Source organism: Hemitrygon akajei, chromosome 17, assembly GCF_048418815.1.
Source record: "Hemitrygon akajei chromosome 17, sHemAka1.3, whole genome shotgun sequence".
Taxonomy (NCBI): domain Eukaryota; kingdom Metazoa; phylum Chordata; class Chondrichthyes; order Myliobatiformes; family Dasyatidae; genus Hemitrygon; species Hemitrygon akajei.
The window spans coordinates 25,687,249-25,710,963 of record NC_133140.1 but is presented as its reverse complement, the minus strand read 5'-3'; the positions used below and the strand labels follow the sequence as shown (position 1 = coordinate 25,710,963).

The window sequence follows — 23,715 nt, the reverse complement described above, 5'->3', positions numbered from 1 at the left end:
GTGATCTTATTTGCGAGTTGCATCTTGCAGATAATCTGCTGGTTTCAGGTTTGGTGAGCATGGAAATTTACAAGCATTTGAGCTGATAAAGAACTGTAGTAGAAGTGGGTATTAATCATGTAAAAATATACTGTATGAATTTTATAATTTATTCTTCTGATTTAGCACATTTTCCTGTAATAAACTAGAGTCTAAAGTATTAAGGTGACTACAAGACCAGGAAATCTTACTGCAAATGGCTAGCAAGTACTGCCTGTCTCTGCAGGCAAACCCTATCATAGAATGGTTACAGCATAGAAGGAGATCATTTGGAGAATTGTGTCCATGCTTGTTGTCCATCCGAGTAGCTTGTCAGTTCTACCCATTGGTCATTTCTCTGCAGCCTTTCAAGATTTTCCTCACCATTTATTTATGCAAGGACAGAACGGAACCTGCCTGCATCACATATGCAGATTACTATCATTCCAGATACTCATTGGCCACTTTATTGAATACAGGAGTGGAACTCCGTGTGTCCTTCTGTTGCTGGAGCCCATCCACTTCAAGGTTCAAACATGTTGTGCATTCAGAGAGGCTCTTCTGTACACCACTGTTGTAATGCAAGGTTACCTGAGTTACTGCCACATTCCTGTCAGCTTGAACCAGTCTGGCCATTCTCTGACCTCTCATTAATGAGCTATTTTTGCCCACAGAGCTGCTGCTCACTGATTTTTTTTTTCCTTTTTGGCACCATTCTCCGTAAACTCTAGAGACTGTTTTCTATGAAAATCCCAGGAGATCAAGAGTTTCTGCGATACTCAAGCCACCCAGTCTGGCATGGTCACAGTCACTTAAATCACATTCTTCCCCGTTCTGATGTTTGGTCTGAACATCAGCTTCACCTCTTGACCATGTCTGCATGTTTGTATGCATTGAGCAGCTGCCACATGATTGGCAGATTAGATATTTGCATTAACGAGCTGGTGTGCCTAATAAAGTGAATATATATGTTGCATAATGAAAATGAGATTTATCTTAAGTCACTCTTAATTGATTTTCCCTTAGTTATATACCTGTGACTTTTAGTTCTTTACCCCTTCACCAGCGGGGACAGCTTCCCACTATCCCCTCTGTCCAGACCCCTCATCGCTATCAAATCTACACTCAGATTTCTCTTCTTTTAGAAAAGTGACGCAAACTTTTGTAATATTTCTAATTGTGGTATCACATTCCAGGAATCACTCTCATAAAGTTTTTTTATTGCAGTCTGTGAAACCTTCACATCTTTGCTGTCATGGGATGACCAGCACTGAATGTGATACATATGTTTATAAAGGTTCAGCATGACTTCTGTTTCTTTTAATAAAAGATAAAGTTGTCTCACATAGTCTACTGTAGTTTTGTGTTGTTTCATGTAGCGCCATGGTCCTGGAGGAACGTTGTTGCATTTTTACTGTGTACTGTGCCAGCAGTTTATGGTCGAAATGACAATAAAAAGCTATTTGACTTGATTATGGATCACCTTCATTTGCCTGTGGATGGGCAAAGTGACTGAACTTCAAAGACACGCGGGACCAATTTATGAAATATGAGAATCTTTAGGTTGAAAAACCCATGAGGGAATATTTCTGTTTAATGGGAAAAGCATGAACTAATGATAGAATAGTTACAGAAGAATGATCAGTATTATCAGTTTAAAAAAAGTATTATCAGTGATTTGATTCGATATTAAATCTAAGCTTTAAACCTGAATACGCTACAAAACATGCAACATAAGTTGGGGGAACTACATTAAAGAATATAACAGTAAGCAAACAATGAGTCTCTCACACACATGCGCACAGCTGGAGGAACTCAAGAAGTCATAAAGCATCTATAGAAAAGAATAAAGAGTTATGCTTTGGGCCAAGGACCTTAATTAGGACTGAGACGTCGACTCTTTAGTAGAACAGGGTTTAATACAAACAGCCTAATGATTTTACCACCTTAGAAGAACTTACAGTTTTTTCAATATTCGTGCATATATTTTGGAGCTATTCACTTTTACAATCCTAAGGAATTTTAGCATGGATCAAATTGATTAAAATATTTTACTTGGGTGATGGTTTGACCAGCTTAACACCAATAATGCAAGACATTTAACTTGGATCAAAGCTGAAATAGCTGACTTGTGTGTATTCATGTGTGTATAACACTACTGTATTTAGTACTTCCAGCTTTAAAATTATAGATAGGTCAGGTCAAGTCAAGTCAAGTCAATTTTTATTGTCATTTCAACCATAAATGCTGGTACAGTGCATAGTAAAAATGAGACAACGTTTTTCAGGACCATGGTTCACATGACACAGTACAAAAACTAGACTGAACTACGTAATAAAAAAACACAGAGAAAGCTATACTAGACTACAGACTACAAGACAAGTTGTTATTTGGCTTGGTCATGTCTAATTTTATTTCAGTGTTTTAAAACTGATAAGCAAAGAGTTACAAAATTTCATCCATAATATTCAGAACATTTTAACCTTAACCCGTTTTAGTGGTTTGGTGGTACTTTTATTTGGCACGTAGCTTTTCAGGTGATTGCAGCCACCATCGACCCAGCTGAGGATATCGTTCGGGCCAAGGGATATAAAAGATTACCCCCGGTGTACAAAGGCAAACCACTTAAATCTGGTCGCCATAAGCGCTACTGCCCGCTTTGTGAAGTTATGGTGTAAGTATCAGATTGAGTAATGCTTCTGTTGCTTAGAACTGAAAAATATACAAAGTAGAGGATCGGCGAGGTTCATTTGTTCAATGGTAGTGTGGCAGTCGGAGTAACACTTTATAGCACTAGCTGTGAGATGAGGTCAATTCCCAACGCTGTCTATAAGGTGTTTGTATGCTCTCTCTGTGATTGAATGGCTTCCCTCCAGGTACATATTCCAAAATGTATGGGCTAGGGTTATTGAATTGTGAGTTTGCTACATTTGTGCTGGAAGCATGGTGGTACTTGTGGGCTGTCCCCAGCACAAGTGATGGAGTTGTTCTGACTGTATTGGCTGCTGAGACAAAACAGTGCGTTTTACTGTAAGTTTTGATGTTTCAATGTACATGTAACAAATAAAGCTGATCAGATCAGGTCTGAAGAACTTTATACCTAACCTCTGACCTTGTGTCTTTGTAGACCTATGATGTCGTAAGCCATTAGAATAATACAAAATCATGTATATTACTCAATGCAGAATTAAGATTGTCTAAACTGATATCTTTATGTCTATATCATATTAACAGTTTTGAACTCCAACCAGTAGTTACTTGATACCTTTATAGTAACTGCAAATAATTGCCTTAGAATTGTAAAATTGATTGAAAATACTTGCAACAAAGAAATGATTTCTTTAAGTCCTTGACGACGAGGCTGTTTTCCTGTGACAATGCTCCGCAGTTTCTTTTGATATTGAAGAAAAAGATGCAAATACTAAGTAAGGTTTTAGAAAGTATGATATTCGGAATATTCAGAGTAAAACACGGTACTGTATTATCTATCGAACATAATACATTGGAGCACAATTAGTTCATTTGGCCCATTAAGTGTGCTCTTCCATCCATCATGGCTGATTTAATATCCCACTCAACTCCATTGATCAATCTCATGAACCTCCTCTGGACCCTCCCCAATGAATATTCTGATCTGTGCTCTCCTTCAGACTTTGACTGTTTATCTGTTACTACTTCCCACCATGTCGTTTCACTACAGATGCTGTTTTAGAATGCTGTACAATATGTAGGGTATTTGCACTGCAGTGTTAGTGTAATTTATTTGTATTTTCACCAAATTAGAAGCACACTAGGACCCTACAGTTATTCCTCTGTGGGAAAAGTATAGAAGTTCCTATTTTTTAACATTTATTATAATTTTGGGATGATAGATTATATTTTCTTGTATTTCTGATTCACAGGTGTCGAAATTCCCATCACTGCAATAGATGCAAGAAGTGTGTAGGTAATTTTGATCATCACTGTAAGTGGCTGAACAATTGTGTAGGAGGCAGAAATTACCGGTAAGGCAGGTTTTTGTATGCTTGTCAATAAGAAAAATACACATAGCTATTTCGCAATATTTTTGAGTGGAACAGAAGTTGAATTAAGCTGTTATGACCATGTATAGTCACATGGTCCTGACTAGAGGCTGCGGTCGGGTCTGGTTTTAACATCATTAAGTTGAAAATTTGCCCAATCAGAACCAGTTCAAACACAAACCAAGCTAAAGTACTTAAATTTTCGACCAAACCCTCACCATCACTGTGAATGTAAGTTTCGTATGTGCTATTGATTGGAGGTATGATATAATGGTCCTGATATATTAAGTGGTATTGTATCGATGGTTTTGCCTAATTCCGAGTGCTAACTTACGTAGAGCTTTATTTCAGTACATCTGTTAATGTTTTCATTCAGTAAAGTGCAGATGATTTAAACGAGTGTTACTGGACTCACTGCTGTCCATTTCGCGCACGTTTGGGAGTGCTGGGTACCAAATATATCTTCAAAGTATGTTCAAAGATCGTGTAACTGTAATTTTGCATCTTGACATTTAATAGCCGTGTTTGTTGTGAGGGTGCACAGAAATATAATGTAGAAGGAAATATACAGAATGTACTGTTCACTATGCACTGAATGCTTTGAATACTGTATTGGGAATCAGAGCTGGAAAACGAATGCCTCTTTGCTTTTGAGATCAGTTTTTCAGGTACCACTAGATGCGGATATTTAACCTCCTGTTTGATTGTGGAACAAGCATAACATTTCATTTTCAGTTCAATATTATTTTGCTTTCCCTGATTAAGCTCAACCCATCTCAGCATTTGCTCCAGTTTCCAGATTTTGGTTATTGGTTTATTATAGTTATGTATGGAGATACAGAGGAAAGCTTGTCTTGCAGACTGTTCATACAGTCAAATCCTTTGAAGTAGAGCAAGGTTATACAATATGATGATACAGAATAAAAAGTTACAGAGGTCACCAGGAGATACTCATGGAGTGAGCACTGTTTTAGATTCGCTCCATAACCTTTACTTTTTTACCCTATGATCACCTTTATTTAACTTATTTTTACCTACACCAGAAGATTCTTGCTACTTTTTTGGACTTATCTTTAAGAGGGAACTGTGAATTTTGAAGAAATGAGTACTGAAATGGCTTTAAGATCTAAAGGGCGAGACCCTGGGAAAGATTCTAACGGCAATGGAAAGAAAAAAAAAGACTGATCCTAAGCGTACTGAATTGACTTATGATACGTTATTGGAGCTCTTGAATGAAAAATTTGAAGAACAACAACAAACTTTCAAAGCAGATTTAAAGGCTTTCCAGGATTCTCTGGATAAGATTGGTCATGAAGTTAAACAGCATCAAACTTTAATCGCAACTCTGCAAGAGGACGCTCAGAAGCGAGACTTGAAAATCGAGAAACTAGAGCAGAAATTATTTTTGGCGATTAAACAGTTGGAAATACTTAAAGCCAAGAGTGTCGATTTTGAAAATCGGTCTAGAAGACAGACCTTACGCATACTTGGTCTCCCGGAAGGTATCGAACAAGGGGACCCCTCGAAGTATTTCGCTCAACTTTTAAAGGATGCGTTCCCTTCTGTATTCCCAGATAGTCCTCCATTACTTGATCGTGCCCATAGAATTATATGCCGATCACCAAGTTCTTCATCGAAACTACTTGTTGTAATTGTTCGATTTCATTATGTGCATTTTAAAGAGCACCTTATTCGTTTGGCTCGGCGTTTAGGGATGGTTAAATTGAGAGAATTCCAATTTCGGCTTGTGGAGGATTTCAGCCCAGAAGTGATGAAGGCGCGGCTCGCTTTTAAACCTTTGATGTCCGAATGTTATGAGAAAAATCTAAAACCAGCGCTTTTATACCCTGCAAAACTTAGAATCTCGCCTTCGAATGCACCACGACGTGTTTTTCTCTCCACATCTGATGCTCGAAGCTTTCTGGATGAGAACTACCCTACTGCTTCGGATTCTCGTCTCTAATAAATGTATGGTTTTGATCGTTAGGAGATAGTTTTTGTTTCCAAAACCAGATTTTGTTTCTGACTATTGGTGTAGGTTTATTTTACATTTTATATTCCAATTAAAGTTTTTCTTTATCGACGTACTAATCTTTTTAATTTACTTACTTTAACCATTGTATTTTATTTTTGGTCATTATTATTATTCCTTTTGAAGGTGTATTTATTTTAATGTTTTGATATATTTCTTCAGTTTTTGTGTAACTAAGATAGCGGTTTCTTTTCTAAAATATTTCTTGCTTTTTTTTAAATTTCGCCTTTTTTTTGTCGTCTTCTTCCTGTAATGCCTTTCTTATCACATCCTAACTTTTATTTGTTCGGGTTTTAACCCGATTTATAAGTTACCAGTGTTTATATTCTTTTTGTTTTTTTTACTAGCAATTATATTAAGAAGTCTGTTTTAGTATAGTGTTAATTACTTTTTAGGATTTTGGGTGGATCTTTTTTTTCTCCTTTATATATCTGGAGTCGCCTTCTGGAGACATGGGGGTAGATTTAGTCTCACACCTTTTTTTCCTGGCTTCCTTTAGACTCAGGAGGGTCTCTTTTCCATGGGTGGTGGGCGGGCGGTTCCTTTCTAATTCTATTGCTCTTTTTATTAGTTTTTCTAGTTCTTTCATTTGGGCTGATTTCAAACTACTAACATGTCTGCTGTGTCGTCATTTCCGGGTCTTCCCCTTATTTTTGTTCCTCTTCCGAGAGCATGAGTTCATACTTTGGTTAACTCTTTATATACCAAAGGGTTGATTTTAGAAATATGGCTCAGTCCATTAATTTTGTCTCTTGGGATACTAATGGCTTAAACCATCCGATTAAACGGAAAAAGATTTTTAAAGTATTCCAAAGACTGAATGCGCATTTTATTTTTGTACAAGAAACTCGTGAGGAAAGAGGGTAATCAACGTTTTTTTAGGTTTTGGGGGGGTCAACAGTACCATTCAAATTCAAATGCTAAAGTAAAAGGCGTTTCAATTTTTATTGACTCCTCTATAACTTTTGTTCTACAGGATATTATTTCGGATCCGAGTGGTAGATTTTTGTTAATTACTGGGTTACTTTTTAATAAGAAGGGTGCTATGGTTAATGTTTATGCTCCAAATGTGGATTATCCTGATTTCTTTAAGTCTTTATTTACTTCTGTACCTAATCTAAATGAATATATGTTAATAATGGGTGGTGACTTCAGCTGCTGTTTAAATCCTTTGCTGGATAGATCTATATCCATTCAGACTTTACCAAATAAGTCAGCCACTTACATCAATTCTTTTTTGACTGATAATGGAATTTTCGATGTTTGGAGATTTCTGCATCCTAAGGACAAAGAGTTTTCATTTTTCTCACATGTTTATCATTCTCGAGAATTGACTATTTTTTCATTGACTCTCATTTTATTCCATCTGTAACTGGTTGTGATTATGACATTATAGCCATCTCTGATCATGCTCCAATGAAACTTCCTATTAAATTAATGGATACTGCTTCTAGTACTAAGCAATGGCGATTTGATTCTACCTTACTGTAAGATCCGGATTTCATTAAATTTATGAAGGAACAGATTGATTTCTTCTTTTCAACTAATTCCACGGATGAAATTTCCTGCGGAATACTTTGGGACACTTTTAAAGCATATATACGTGGACAGATTATCTCCTATTCTGTTGGTTTGAGAAAGCGTATTAAGAAGGAAACTCTTTTATTGGTTGATAAGATTAAAGAAATTGACAAGAAATATTCGATTGCTCCCAGTAAGGAGCTTTACAAACAAAGGGTTGAGCTTCAACTGGAACACAGTTTATTACTTACATCTTCAATTGAAAATCAGTTAATGAAAACCATAACTGATTTTTATATACATAGTGATAAATCGGGTAAACTGTTAGCTAGCCAATTGAAAAATGCTTTGGTTAAACGTCAAATTATTAAGATTCGTCAACAGAATGGTGAACTGACAGTTAACCATGATGAGATAAACAAATTTTTTCAAGATTTTTATACCTCCCTGTATCATTCTGAATTTCCTCATGATCATAATACCATACATGATTTTCTTGGGAAATTGAATTTTCCAAAATTATCATAAGAACTTTTAATATTAGAAACTCCTATTACAGATGCAGAAATTAAAGGTGTTATTTCCTCCAGGAATTCTGGGAAAGCACCAGGTCCATATGGGTATACAGTGGAATTTTTGAAGTGTTTTTCCTCTACTCTTTCTCCTTGATTATGCAAGGTTTTTGAAGAAGCAATTAGACTCGGTAAATTGCCACAATCATTAAATAGAGCTTCCATTTCTTTAATATTGAAAAAAGATAAAGACCCTACTGACTGTGCATCCTATAGACCAATATCCTTATTGAATGTAGATTCCAAGATCTTTTCCAAGTTACTGGTGACCAGGCTGGAGAAGGTATTACCTCAAATTATCTCGGAGGATCAAACTGCTTTCATTAAAGATCGCTATTCTTTTTTCAATATTAGGAGATTATTGAATATTGTTTATACTCCTTCAAGCAGCACCTCAGAATGTGTCATTTCATTCGCTGCAGAGAAAGCATTTGATAGAGTTGAATGGCCATATTTATTTACTGTGCTTGAGAAGTTTAATTTTAGTCCGACATTTATATCCTTGATTAAATTGATATATCATGCTCCAGTAGCCTCGGTTTTTACTAACAATCAAAGATCTCCCTTTTTTCGTTTATTTCGGGGTACCAGGCAAGGCTGTCCTCTTAGTCCATTATTATTTGATATTGCTTTAGAACCTTTGGCAATTGCTATTAGAGAATCACCTAACATTTTTGGCATCACTCGCGGGATGGATATACATAAGTTATCATTGTACGCAGATGACTTGTTATTATATATTTCTGATCCTGAGAAATCCATTCCTTCAGTTATATCATTGTTGGCTCAGTTTAGTAATTTTTCCAGGTATAAATTGAATCTTAATAAGAGTGAATTGTTCTCCTTAAATAGACAGGTTCCAATTTATGGAAATTTACCTTTTAAATTAGTTAATGACTTTTTTATATACTTAGGGATTAAAATTACAAAAAATCACAAGGAGTTATTCAAGGTTAATTTTTTACCCTTAATTGATCAGATTAAATGTTTGTTCACTAAATGGTCACCATTGTCTTTATCTCTGATAGGTCGGATTAATGCTATTAAGATGATTATTTTACCCAAGTTCTTATATATATTTCAAGTGGTACCAATTTTTATTCCGAAATCCTTTTTTGACAATGTTGATTCAAAAATTTCTTCATATATATGGCAGAACAAAAATCCCAGATTAGGTAAAAGATATTTACAGAAGGCAAGAAAGGAAGGTGGATTGGCATTGCCTAATTTTAGATTTTATTATTGGGCAATTAATATTCGATATTTGAAATGTTGGTTAAGGGATTGGGATTTATCTCCTAGCCCTCATTGGGTAAATCTGGAAACTAAATCTGTACAAGGATTCTCATTGGGTTCTATTTTAGGGACTTCTCTTCCCTTTGCTTTTTCTAAATTGCATAAACGAATTGACAATCTGATAGTCAAACACACTTTACGTATATGGTTTCAATTTTGGAAATTTTTTGGGTTGAATCAATTTGTTTGAACTATTCCTATTGTATCCAATTTCTTTTTTCACCCTTATATTATGGACTAAGCTTATTCAGCTTGGAAGACTAAAGGAAGACTACAATTTTCTGATTTATTTTTGGATAATTGTTTTATGGCTTTTGAACTATTATCTATTAAATAAAATTTGCCCAGGTCTCATTTTTTTCGATATTTACGGATTAGAAATTTCTTAAACACTGTATTTCTTACCTTTCCAAATCTTGATTCTTTGGGTATTTTGGAGAAATTGTTAGAACTAAATCTTTTTCAGAAAGGTGTAATATCAAATGTTTACAATATAATTATGAAAATACATTCAGAGGCCTTTTATAAGATTAAAAATGATTGGGAAAGAGAACTTAACTTTACTATCCCTATTGAGAACTGGGATAAAATTCTTCAATTAGTTAATTTATCCTCTGTATGTGCTAAACATTCATTGATACAGTTTAAAGTTGTGCACAGGGCTCATATGTCCAAGGATAAATTTGCTCATTTTTATTCCCATATAAATCGTATATGTGACAGATGTCATTCTGAGATAGTTTCTTTAACTCATATGTTTTGGTCATGTCCACTTCTGAAAAAATATTGGAAAGACATTTTTGATATTATTTCCACAGTATTGAACATTGAATTACAACCTCATCCTATTACTGCAATCTTTGGTTTACCAATGATGGAGTCAATCCATTTATCTTCTTCTGCTTGTCGGATGATTGCATTTCTTACATTAATGGCTAGAAGATCTATTTTGTTGAATTGGAAAGAAATTAATCCCCCTACCGTATTTCATTGGTTTTCTCAAACTATGTTATGTCTAAATTTGGAGAAAATTAAAAGTGTCGTATATGACCCTTCTATTAAATTTGAAAAGATTTGGAGGCCATTTATTTCATATTTTCACATGATGTAATTTGACCCTGTTCCAATCCTATTTGTTTTTCTGGTTTTGATTTATATATACCGTAGATGTCGGATTAGAAGCCGCTACTTTTTTCCCATGCTTTGAACAGCATTGAACATAGCGGCTTATAATAAGGTGCGGCTAATATAAGGTTTTTTCCCATGCCGCCAAAACATTTTGCCTCGTAACAGTAGACCAATAAAATTGATGAGTAGTTCACAGAGGTCCAATGAAATTGTACGATAAATCAAGCGCACTTCACAAATTATTGTAAATCAGCCATTTGTACTCACCCTCATCAACATGGAAAACACTCGAAGAAAAGCGTATGATGCAGCTTTTAAGTTAAAGGCAATCAATCTGGCGGTTGAACAAGGAAATCGAGCTGCTGCGCGTAATCTTGGCATACATGAATCGATGGTGAGACGGTGGAGATTTAATTTGGGACTGCCGCTTCAGGTCAGGAATGGCTCACGTGATATTAGACAGCAGTACAAGGGAGGGAGGGAGCGAAACTGAGGATTCCGCTGCACCGAAACTGCTAGCGATTCAGTAAACAAAAAAACAGTAAAACTCGTGTGTGAATGGTATCGGGCCAATAAGGACACAAGTGTCCGATGTTACCAAATACCGGTAGGTATAACAAAGTTTAGCCTTACCAAATATGTGTAGCGAGGGTTTGGTTTGGGGGAAAAAGGAGTATAAATAAGAGCAGAATGTAAGGGGAAGGCAAAACGCGTTCTGCAATAAAGCCACGCTGCACTGTAATCCGGTGTTGGTTGTCTCTCTTCCAAAACGAACACAGGGCAGAATTTGAAGCCCAACACGTGTAATATCTTTCTGTGTAAATATCTCATATTACAAGCGGCCGAAAATCCGGTCCGCCGGAAATCCAGTGCGCCGAAAATCCGGTCCGCCGGAAATCCAGTGCGCCGAAAATCCGTTCCGCCGGAAATTCGGTGCAGCCTGTACATTTATAAAATAGATTTTATTTCTAAAATTAGAGCCAGCGGCTTTTAATCAGGTGCGCTTTGTAGTCCGGAATCTACGGTATATATATATATATATAGAGAGAGAGAGAGAGGATCGGAGTTGGGGACACTGATGATTTTGTAATTTTTTTTATAGATTCTATAAACAGCCCATTTTTTTCCTCTTTTTTTAAACAGTGGTTAGTTTGTTAGTTTAGTTTTTCTTAGGGTATTAATATTTATTCATTTTTCTTTCTCTTTTCTGTTTTTTTTTCCAATATGATTTACCTAGTTTTTTTTTGTTTCATTTATGTGACATTTGTATCATTCATGATTTGAGAAGACTTAACTATATTGTACTTATTGCTTGTGTATCCTTTTATGTTCATTTTAATTTTGTAAGTTTGTAATCCCATTATTGATGTACTAATCTTATCATGTTGATGTTAATAAAAAGAGTGAAAAAGAGAAAAAAAAGAATAAAAGGTTACAGAGAAAGTGCAGTGCTGATAAGCTGTATAGTGCAACATCATAATGAAGATTGCAAAGCCAAGAGTTGATTTTATTTTACAAAGGAGCAGTCTTATAACAGCAGGATAGAAGCCACGTTGAGCCTGTTGTAGTTGCTTTCAGACCTGTGCATCTTCTGCTGTGTGGGAGAGGGGAGAAGAAAAAATGCCTGGAGTGGGTGGGGATTTTGATTATGCTGGCTGCTTTACAGAGGCAGCAAGAAGTATAGACAGTTCATAGAGATGAGGCCGATTCCCGTGAGGTGCTGACTTGTGGACACAACTCTCTGCAGTTTCTGCAATCAAAGCCAAGCCGTGATGTATTCAGATGATCTGGCGGCTCTCCTGTACAGTGACAGAGGGATCAGCAGAATATTCACAGGCAATAACCAGCTACTGGAAGGTTATCAGATTGGCTGCCATGCTGATTGTGTCAGGTGGACCTCACCACTGTAGATTCTTGCCAATGACCAAAAGCAAAGGAGGGTGATCCCACTTCCTCCCAAATCCCAAAGGTGGGCTAATGAGCTGCTGTAAATTTCCCCTAATGTGCAGGTAAGAGGTGTAATCCAGGGAGTTGGTGAGAATATGAGGAGAATAAAAAGTGAGAGTACTGCAGAACTGGTGTAAATGGAGAGCTGGTGTAACATTTGTTGCATCAAGGTGTAACACATGCAAAATGTTGGAGGAACTTATCAGGTCAGACAGCATCGTGGTGAAAAATAAACAGTAAACGTTTTAGGCTGAGACCCTTCATCAGGACTCAGTTGACTGTTTATTCATAGGTGTTGAAGAAAAAGCTCGTTTATTTAATCTTTGCTAAAATTGCTCAGCCATCCCTTCTGCACCACACCTGTTCAATAGGCTTTGACGGCAGAAAATCAGAATTGTAACAGCTCAGGTCACTGAAGTCTTTACAGTGCACATGCTTTAATATTCATTAACTTGATGTTTTTAATTTGCTTTCTCATGTAGGTACTTCCTGAGCTGTGTTATCTCTGCTGTCCTTGGTTGTCTGATAATTATCACCATTTCAGGCTTTGTCTTTGTTGGATTCTTTTTAAATCCAAAACTGCTTCGAAGCAACCCAAAATTTGGATGTAAGTTTATTTGCTAAATTTTAATTTCAGTGATGTTATGTCTCGGATGCTTTGTACAACGCAAGTTATTTTGCTACCTGTTTTAATTGACTGTGTTTGAATGATGTGAGAATTCTTTCAGGAGTCGCTTCTATTTTGAATCTTTTTCTTGTGTGCTCACACAATTATGTTTATGAATAGAGATGTCTGATGTTTTTGCCTCCTTTTGGTAGGAGCCCAAGAGCATGTATAAAGACTCTGCAGTTCCATTGGCATATTTTAGCTAATTTTCCAGAGATGATTTCAGTTTCCCTATCAAGGGGTAGTGGTAGATGCAGGTACAATACTGGCATTTGAACAACATTTAGAAAGGCACATGGATGATTGAAGGAGGGGAGGGTTAGATTGTGGTTAAGTAGTTGGCTCTGAAGAGCCTTTACTGTGCTGTAGTTTCTCTGAATCCCATGTTACAAGTGGGGCTGTATACTTACACAATACTTCCTCTTGCATTGAGCCATTTTATCAGTGAGGACAAAATAACGCACTGCCATTGTTTATTAGTTGTGGCTAACATTAGACTCTGGGGTTGGACAAGACTACTGCGGAAGAAACAACACAAATTGTCAGGTTTGACTTCTGGTCACTGTACTGTCGATCCATAAGATTTGGACACGAGTCACTGCTTTGAGTGGGTTAACAGTCACAGGCCAGTCTCTCCTTTGCCACACTCTCTCCAGTCCAAGGATGCGAAGATGACAAGAGGTGTTTCATGGTGCTGTGTTCCTCTGTGAGGCACATTTTCCCTGGCGCGTAAGGCTGAGGGATTAGGAAAGGGTTCAGCAAATGGGGCTATGAGGGAAATGGATGAAATTCAAGGATTGGGGATCATGGAAGAAATAGAAGCAGATGGGGGGGGGATAATGGGTGCAAACATTGTGACTTAGTGGAAGTGCAGTAAAGGCTTTGGGAATACTGTACTTTAATGAGGTAGCCATGGTACTGCATCTTCCCACAATGCTTTGCAGGTGCTGAGCTTGGCAGCGCTGCACTCTGACCTGTGTGTTCCTGTGTCAGCTGACTGGAGGAACCCGGCAATAATTTTAAATTCAATTGACATTATACCAAATCTTATTCCCTCACCTTTCTGTGTGAATAAAAACTGACACTATTCTTTTGTTTCTTTTAAACATTTATTTTTTTCCTGATATAACTTCTGTATGAGCAAAACTTATTCTGTATCTCAATTTTTGGATACTGATTTGTGAAATCTGTAAGTGAATTTCTGTAACCTAAGTGGCTTGTAACCCAAATGCAAGGTCACCTGTACATGTCAAACAAAAAGAGGTTCATGCTGTGGGATCTTTATAAATTCCTCAAGATGGCAGCATCCATCATAAGGACTGCCATCACCCAAGACATGCCCTCTTCTCATTTTTACCATCAAGAAGGAGGTACAGGACACTGAAGATACATACTCAATGTTTCAGCTTTTTTCCCTTTGTTATAATATTTCTGAATGAACAATGAATCCAAGAACCCTCCCTCACTTTTTACACTACTTACGTAATTTAATGATATAGGTAGCGAGACAGAGAGATATACTTACTACAGTACAGTGCAAAAGTCTTAGGCACATATGTATAGCTGGGGTGTCTGTACTGTAGTAAGCTTATATATTGCACTGCACTGCTGCCCCAAAAATAACAAATTTCATGACATATGTAAGTGATGATAAACCTGATTCTGAAGTGAGTCCCTACTGTGGACTGTGAGTGGGAAGGGGACAGGAAGAGGGGTATCATGTTTAGGAAAAAGGGTCGGGAGAGAGAAGAGAGCAGGAAGCATGAGGGAGATGTTCTGTAATGATCAAAAACCAATTGTTTGGGATCAAGTGACCTTGCCTGGTGTCTCAGGGCTGGGTATGTCTGCAGCCATGTCACCCCTGCCCCAGCACACCAGCACTGCCACCTGTACCACACCCCGCCTGCAGTGCTCCCCCCTCACCATTTCCAGCATCCTTTGCTCCTGTGGATTTACAAGTTTGCTCAGCACTCCATGTTGACAGGTACAGCCCTGTTCAACAGTGTTAGGCACCCTATTTACATAGTTCTAAATACAAAGCTTTTTGCGCAGTACTGTATATATACCTCATGTCAATTATAATTGTATAATGATGTATTGCAATGTACTCCAGTGATATTAAACCTGATTCAGATTCTTATGGAAATATTTCTTGGAGAGGAGCAGTGAGTTCTGTGGTTGGCCACTTTAAATTCAGACCATTATGTTTACAAAAGTAATGAGTGCATTCCAGCCTCATATAGGCACCACTTGTTAGTTCGGTTTGGGTAATGGAGACTCTCCCTTGCAGAATTCATAAGCGTGACCCTGAAATCCGATGCGGACTAAGAACTTGCTGTTAAGAAATTCATGTATGGTGGGGATGGGAAACATGTAAGCAATTATATTCATCTCTCAGTCCTTTATGCATAGATAATAGGCCTGTCAGTTTGACGTCAGTGGTGGGTAATTAATGAAAAGTATTCTTAGAGATGGTATATATAATTATCTGGATAGACAGGGTCTGATTAGGAATAGTCAACATGGATTTGTGTGTGGAAGGTCATGTTTGACATTTTGTCAAATGTTTGACAATTTGACAAAAATTGAATTTTTTGAAGAGGTTATGAGGAAAGTTGACGAGGATAAAGCAGTGGATGTTGTCTATATGGACTTCAGTAAGGCCTTTGACAAGGTTCCGCACGGAAGGTTAGTTAGGAAGGTTCAATCGTTAGGTATTAATATTGAAGTAGTAAAATAGATTCAACAGTGGCTAGATGGGAGATGCCAGAGAGTAGTGGTGGATAACTGTTTGTCAGGTTGGAGGCCGGTGACTAGTGGTGTGCCTGAGGGATCTGTATTGGGTCCAATGTTGTTTGTCATATACATTAATGATCAGGATGATGGGGTGGTAAATTGGATTAATAAGTATGTGCAGGTGATATTAAGGTGGGTGGTGTTGTGGATAATGAAATAGGTTTTCAAAGCTTGCAGAAAGATTTAGGCCAGTTAGAAGAGTGGGCTGAACGATGGCTGATGGAGTTTAATGCTGATAAGTGTGAGGTGCTACATTTTGGTAGGAATAATCCAAATAGGACATACATGGTAAATGGTAGGGCATTGAAGAATGCAGCAGAACAGAGTGATCTAGGAATAATGGTGCATAGTTCCCTGAAGGTGGAATCCCATGTGGATAGGGTGGTGAAGAAATCTTTTGGTATGCTGGCCTTTATAAATCAGAGCATTGAGTATAGGAGTTGGATGTAATGTTAAAATTGTACAAGGCATTGGTGAGGCCGAATTTGGAGTATTGTGTACAGTTCTGGTCACCGAATTATAGGAAAGATATCAACAAAAGAGGGAGTACAGAGAAGATTTACTAGAATGTTACCTGGGCTTCAGCACCCAAGTTAGAGAGAAAGGTTGAAGAAGTTAGGTCTTTATTCTTTGGAGCATAGAAGGTTGAGGGGGGTCATGATAGAGGTATTTAAAATAATGAGGGGGATAGATAGAGTTGACTTGGATAGGTTTTTTTCATTGAGAGTAGGGGAGATTCAAACAAGAGGACATGACTTGAGAGTTAGGGGGCAAAATTTTAAGGGTAACACGAGGGGGAATTTCTTTACTCAGAGAGTGGTAGCTGTGTGGAATGAGCTTCCAGTAGAAGTAGTAGAGGCAGGTTCGGTATTGTCATTTAAAGTAAAATTGGATAGGTATATGGACAGGAAAGGAATGGAGGGTTATGGGCTGAGTGCGGGCCAGTGGGACTAGGTGAGAGTAAGCGTCGGCACGGACTAGAAGGGCCGAGATGGCCTGATTCCGTGCTGTAATTGTTATATGGTTATAATGTGGCTTTGTATTATGTAGCATAGACATCTGGATTGTTTTCTAGGAGCAGAAACCTATCTCCACCACGTCCCAACCAAATAACATAGGTTTGCCTGTATTCACCAGCTACAGATTTGGGAAAAAACAGTTTGATCATCGATTCTAATACATATTTATAATTTTCCAACTTTTTCCCACAATAAATGAGGTTCTGAACAGGCTCTCTTCTTGATAAGCTCCAATTTGCTTGTATTTGCTAGATGCAACAGTTCTACTTTGCCATAGGATTAAACATTCAAAAATTAGTATCAGTCCAAGGTTTTTTAAACACTTAGTTCCAATGACTTGATAATTTGAATAATTACTGTAAAGAAATATTTAAAATCCTGAATTGAAATTCTTAATTATGTTAATATTTTGTGTAAATGTGTTTTGAAATATTAATGGTAATCAATACACTTGGATCTTGATTTAAGTGTGTCTTGGAGATCCATATTATCTAAGGCAATAGGAGTTTCTGGCTTTCATGCAATTATGTGCAAGAACACTACATTATCAATTCTTTAGTATTTTTATACTCTGTTATTTTTCATAGTTAATAATCCCTTGACTCTAAACAGAAAATTGAAATATTATTTCATATTAGTGTATACAGTCTACCCTCCCCACAGTGACAGAAATATTATTGCGTTTTGGTGTATACAGCGTACACCCCCCACAGTGACTAAAAAGCTTATGTCATGTTAGTGTATTTACTTTCTTTGAACATTTTTAAGTCCCACTAATTTTATTGCTCTGATGGAATTATTTCATCACTTTATGTACTTTATAAAAATTGTAAAGTCATTGATCTTTCAAAAAGCTTGAAATCTTTAGTTATGTTTGTAGAAATGTGGATAAAAGGACGTGCATTTTAGATTAAGTTTGATAATTTTATACACCAAGCGCATTTCACAAAAGAAACAATAAGGACTTTTATCAAGTTTAAGTCGTTTTATGGAATCAGGCAGTCTGATTATCAATAGAGGTTCTGCTGCTCTGAATCTTCAGAATTATACCTTAAGCCCTTTTTAAAAAAAAACGTAGACTGGGAAAGAACTGGTGGAACTTAAATCAAGTTTAAACTTGTACTCTTTATTCCAACAGTTGTAAATGATACAAATACCTGGCTTGTATTTCTGCCATATTTTTCCATTCATACAAATGCAACTACTATTCTTGGTCTCGCTGTGGTGACTATTGGACTAAGTGTGACTGCACTGATAGTTTTGTGCGAACTTCTGTTCTTCCACTTCTACATCAGTAAGTAATGTACAGAATGTCTGCTCCCATTTTAATGTCAGTAAGATTCACCGCTAGTATACTGTTTTTTTAAAAAAGAAATTCAGACCTCTTTAAATTATGTCTTAAAGATTGTGTTACAAGGAAAAGATTGTTTAAAAGTTGAACTTGATCCGTTCTGTGCGATGGAAGGTATCTACTTTGACAGATCATAGAAAATATGACTGACGATAAAATAGGCTTAGCATATGGTTTTAACCACAGTCGAGCAGACTAATCCTACTTTCCCAATAGAGAACTCCATTTATTAAATAGAAAGTTGGTTTTCCTGGACTGTTCCTTGTAATTATCAGCAGCAGGGTACTGTTCCATAGTTTTAGTTTTACCACTTCTGTTCTGCTTCAAGGCTGCAGACCTCAAACCTTGCATTTCTTTTCATGAAATAATTGAAAGGAAGATGGGTACTTTGTTAATCTCACCCAGAGGGCAGCATAAATGTAATATTTAACTGGATTACTAATCTAGATGAATGTCAGGGTGGAGAATTGTCTCTACCAAAGAAGGTGTAATGCGCTCCTTGCCTCAGTCTGCAGGTCATCCTTGGGCAAGGTGTAGCACCTGCTTAGAGCTCCACCCCCCCCCCCCCCCCCCACTCCAAGATCAGGGTGACATGAAGCCATGGGAGCAGGTGCTGGAAGATCATATGAGCAGCTGGTGCATATCATAAGTCCTGGTTATGTGACCGCTGACACCAGGCAACCTCTGAAGAATATTGATAATGGTTGGGGTCATCTGTCTTGTAAAGAAACTGCCCAGAAGGGTGCAATGGCAAAGCATGTCTAAAAAAAAATCTACCAAGGACAATTGTGGTCATAGAAAGATTATGATGCCACAGGTCATATGACACAGCACAGAATAAGTGAACGAACAAACGAAACTAATCTTGAAGTTTGATGCCTGACCAAAGACAGTTAATCGTTCCTGATTCTGACAGGACAGGTTCAAATCTTGGAACAGATTCAAAGAATATAGAAATGAAGGTAAATAGAAATGGCCTTTGCTGTTCTCATACACATTCAATTGACCTTCAGATCATTTATGTTTCATAGTTCCGTAGCTCTTGGTTGTATTCAGATTACAAAGCCAGTTCATTATTAGCAAAGTGGACATTCTGAGATTGAATTTTTTTCAAATAAAGAAATTGATGTGTCATAGAAATCAAAATATAGTAATTGAAGACAATAAGACAGAGAAGCAGAATTAGGCCATTCAGCTAATGAGTATCATCACTGATTTATTTTCCATCTCAACCCAATTTTCCTGCTTTCTCCCCATAACCTTTGATGCTCCGACTAATCGAGAACCATCAAACTACACTTTAAATATGTCCATCGACCTGGCCTCCATAGCCATCTGGTGAGGCTACCCAGAAGGAATATGAGTTGTTGCTTCTCCAGTCTGAGAGTGGCCTCAGGACAGTATGTGAGGCCATGGTCTGTTATGTCGGAATGGGAATGGGAAGTCAAATTGAAATGTGTTCCCACGGGAAATCCCATCTTTTTGTGGCAGATGGAGTGAAAGTGCTCATCGAGTGGCCACTCAGTCTACATTGACTCTCACCAATGTAGAGGAGGCGTCACCAGGAGCACCAGATACAGTAGATGACCCTGACAGATTTGCAGGTGAAACGTCGCCTCACTTGGAAGGAATGTTTGGGACTCTAAATGGAGGTGAAGGAGGAGGTAGGGGCAAGTGTAGAACTGGTCATGCTTGCAGGCATAAGTGCCAGGAAGAAGATGAGTGGGGAGTAGTAAGTGCCCCAGGGAATCATGTAGAGAGAGATCCCTGTAGAAAATGGAGAGTTGGGAGAGGTAAAGATGTGCCTAGTGCTCGGATCATGTTGAAGAGGGCAGAAGTTAGGGAGAATGATGTGATGGATATGGAAAAGCATATATTCTTTGTACCATTGTAAAGGGGATTTCTTCTTTTTCTTTGTAATGTCCAGCCCCAAAGGGGCGTGGGCGGAGCGGACCTCTCAGTTGTTGGGTGAGTGGCAGTGCTTGGCTGAGGGAAAGCGACAGGGATTGGTTGGAAGTTTGAGTAGGCGGACTGGTGGCGTTGTTAGAACTGTCGGGTACAATTACCTCGGGGTGACAGCTGTCAGTTATGTGAAAGTGTGGGAAAATGCGTGTGGCTCGACTGGAAGTCAAATGCCGCAGCTGGGGGGGCTTATCATATCCGTGGCAGGAGGTTGGTGGAAAGTTTTTAGGGTATCCCTTTTGGCTAGGGGGGCTGATAAATTGCTTGCGGTGCCAAGAGGATCTGTCAAGGGTATCACCTCTTCCCTCAGTTGTTCAGTTGATCCGAGAGGTGTCAGGGTACATGGAGGAGACCCAGTGGGGGAACGGCTTGGGGTCTCTGGGGGAGCACATTCCCAGCAATGTACCAAAGAACTCCCGAAAGGAACAGACCCTATTCCTGAAGGCTTAGAGGGACCACACGCACAGGTGTTGTTACGGATGGATGGAAGTCAAGTTAAAGCCATCCTCGGCACCGGGGCGCCGGTTAAGTTGCTGTACAGTTTGTTTTATAACCGTTATTGGAAGCATTTACCCTTGACGACATTGAGGGCACTGGAGATTTGGGGTACCAGTGCCGGTGATTATCCAGACGACAGTTGTTGGTCAGTGAAAATGGAGTTCTTAGAGGTAAATGTAGAGGGGGCTGAGGTTCATGAATCATTAATGCTGATGTGTCCGGACACCGTTGAGACGGGCAGCGTTTCGGTTCTGGAGAGAACCAGTATCCTGCTGGTGCTCTTGGGGGCCTGCCCGGAGGAGGCGGATGAGAGCTGTTTGGAGGCATTGTCGATGCACCCAGAGTTTCGAGCTGCTTGTGCGGATGTGTGTAGCAACATTGGGCCAGTACCGAATTCAAACAAGAGCCGGTGGTGGTACGGCCTGGGGAAAGTATCTGAGGGTGAGACCCTCTTAGTGGACGCTGCGAAATACCACGAGGGAGGGGAGTTGACCGCTGAAGACACCTCGGTGAGAGAGAGGTTGCGGCGACTGGCCCCTGAAGCCGTGGAAGATGTAGGTAGCGTGTGTGTGGATTATATTGCGCTGAAGAGGTGCACGGTCAGTGACCAGAATATGGCCCTGAGGGCCGAAGAGGCGATGGCCTATCTGAGTGGTGCGAAGTGGTTTAAGGTGCTGGATCTGAGGAGTGGATGTTGCCAGATCCCGATGAGTGGAGCCGACAAGGAGAAGACAATAGGTGCAGAAGTCGACCATTCGGCCCTTTGAGCCTGCACCGCCATTTTGAGATCATGGCTGATCATCTACTATCAATACCCGGTTCCTGCCTTGTCCCCATATCCCTTGATTCCCCTATTCATAAGATACCTATCTAGCTCCTTCTTGAAAGCATCCAGAGAATTGGCCTCCACTACCTTCCGAGGAAGTGCATTCCAGACCCCCACAACTCTCTGGGAGAAGAAGTTTTTCCTTAACTCTGTCCTAAATGACCTACCCCTTATTCTCAAACCATGCCCTCTGGTACTGGACTCTCCCAGCATCTGGAACATATTTCCTGCCTCTATCTTGTCCAATCCCTTAATAATCTTATATGTTTCAATCAGATCCCCTCTCAATCTCCTTAATTCCAGCATGTAGAAGCCCAGACTCTCTAACCTCTCTGCGTAAGACAGTCCAGACATCCCAGGAATTAACCTCGTGAATCTACGCTGCACTTCCTCTACAGCCAGGATGTCCTTCCTTAACCCTGGAGACCAAAACTGTACAAAGTACTCCAGGTGTGGTCTCATCAGGGCTCTGTACAAATGCAAGAGGATTTCCTTGCTCTTGTACTCAATTCCCATTGTAATAAAGGCCAACATTCTATTAGCCTTCTTCACTGCCTGCTGCACTTGCATCAGTGACTGATGAACAAGTCTCTTAGATCTCTTTGTATTTCTCCCTTACCTAACTCTACACTGTTCAGATAATAATCTGCCTTCCTGTTCTTACTCCCAAAGTGGATAACCTCACACTTATTCACATTAAACGTCATCTGCCAAGTATATGCCTACTCACCCAGCCTATCCAAGTCACCCTGAATTCTCCTAACATCCTCATCACATGTCGCACTGACACCCAGCTTAGTATCATCAGCAAATTTGCTGATGTTATTCTCAATACCTTCATCTACATCGTTGACGTAAGTTGCAAACAGCTGTGGTCCCAATACCGAGCCCTGTGGCACCCCACTAGTCACTACCTGCCATTCCGAGAAACACCCATTCACCGCTACCCTTTGCTTTCTATTTGCCAACCAGTTTTCTATCCATGTTAATGTCTTCCCCCCGATGCCCTGAGCTTTGATTTTACCCACCGATCTCCTATGTGGGACCTTATCAAATGCCTTCTGAAAATCGAGGTACACTACATCCACTGGATCTACCCCATCGAACTTCCTGGTTACATCCTCGAAAAACTCCAGCAGATTAGTCAAGCATGATTTACCCTTGGTAAATCCATGCTGGCTCGGCCCAATCCTATCACTGCTATCTAGATATGCCACTGTTTCATCCTTAGTAATGGACTCTAGCATCTTCCCCACCTCCGATGTCAGGCTGACAGGTCGATAGTTCTCTGTTTTCTCCCTCCCTCCTTTCTTAAAAAGTGGGAAAACATTAGCCATTCTCCAATTCTCAGGAACTGATCCTGAATCTAAGGAACATTGGAAAATGATTACCAATGCACCCGCAATTTCCAGGGTCACCTCCTTTAGTACCCTAGGATGCAGACCATCTGGACCTGGGGATTTGTCAGCCTTCAGTCCCATCAGTCTACTCATCACCATTTTCTTCCTAATGTCAATCTGTTTCATTTCCTCTGTTACCCTATGTTCTTGGCCCATCCATACATCTGGGAGATTGCTTGTGTCTTCCTTAGTGAAAACAGATCTAAAGTACTCATTAAATTCTTATGCCATTTCTCTGTTTCCCATAACAATTTCACCCAATTCATTCTTCAAGGGCCCAACATTGTTCTTAACTATCTTCTTTCTCTTCACATACCTAAAAAAGCTTTTGCTATCTTCCTTTATATTCCTGGCTAGCTTGCGTTCGTGCCTCATTTTTTCTCCCCATATTGCCTTTTTAGTTAAGTTCTGATGTTCCTTAAAATCTTCCCAATCATCTGTCCTCCCACTCACCTTAGCTCTGTCATACTTACTTTTTTTTAATGCTATGCAATCTCTTACTTCTTTTGTCAACCACTGTGGTCCCTTTCCCCCCTCCTTCCTTCTCTGGGGGATGAACTGATTTTGCACCTTGTGCATTATTCCCAAGAATACCTGCCATTGCTGTTCCACTGTCTTTTCTCCTAGGCTATCCATCCAGTCAACTTTGGCCAGCTCCTT

At 39.0% G+C, this 23,715-nt stretch overlaps 1 protein-coding gene across 1 annotated transcript in view; it reads left to right on the top strand.

Annotated features, from left to right (window-relative positions):
* Nucleotides 1–23,715, top strand: part of LOC140740476 (palmitoyltransferase ZDHHC11-like) — a 56,855-nt gene that overhangs the window by 4,864 nt on the left and 28,276 nt on the right. Inside the window, exons 3-6 of the mRNA XM_073069657.1 lie at nt 2,517–2,692; nt 3,921–4,022; nt 13,019–13,143; nt 18,157–18,312. Coding sequence (XP_072925758.1) covers nt 2,517–2,692; nt 3,921–4,022; nt 13,019–13,143; nt 18,157–18,312 — 559 coding nt within the window. The remainder of the gene's footprint in view (nt 1–2,516; nt 2,693–3,920; nt 4,023–13,018; nt 13,144–18,156; nt 18,313–23,715) is intronic.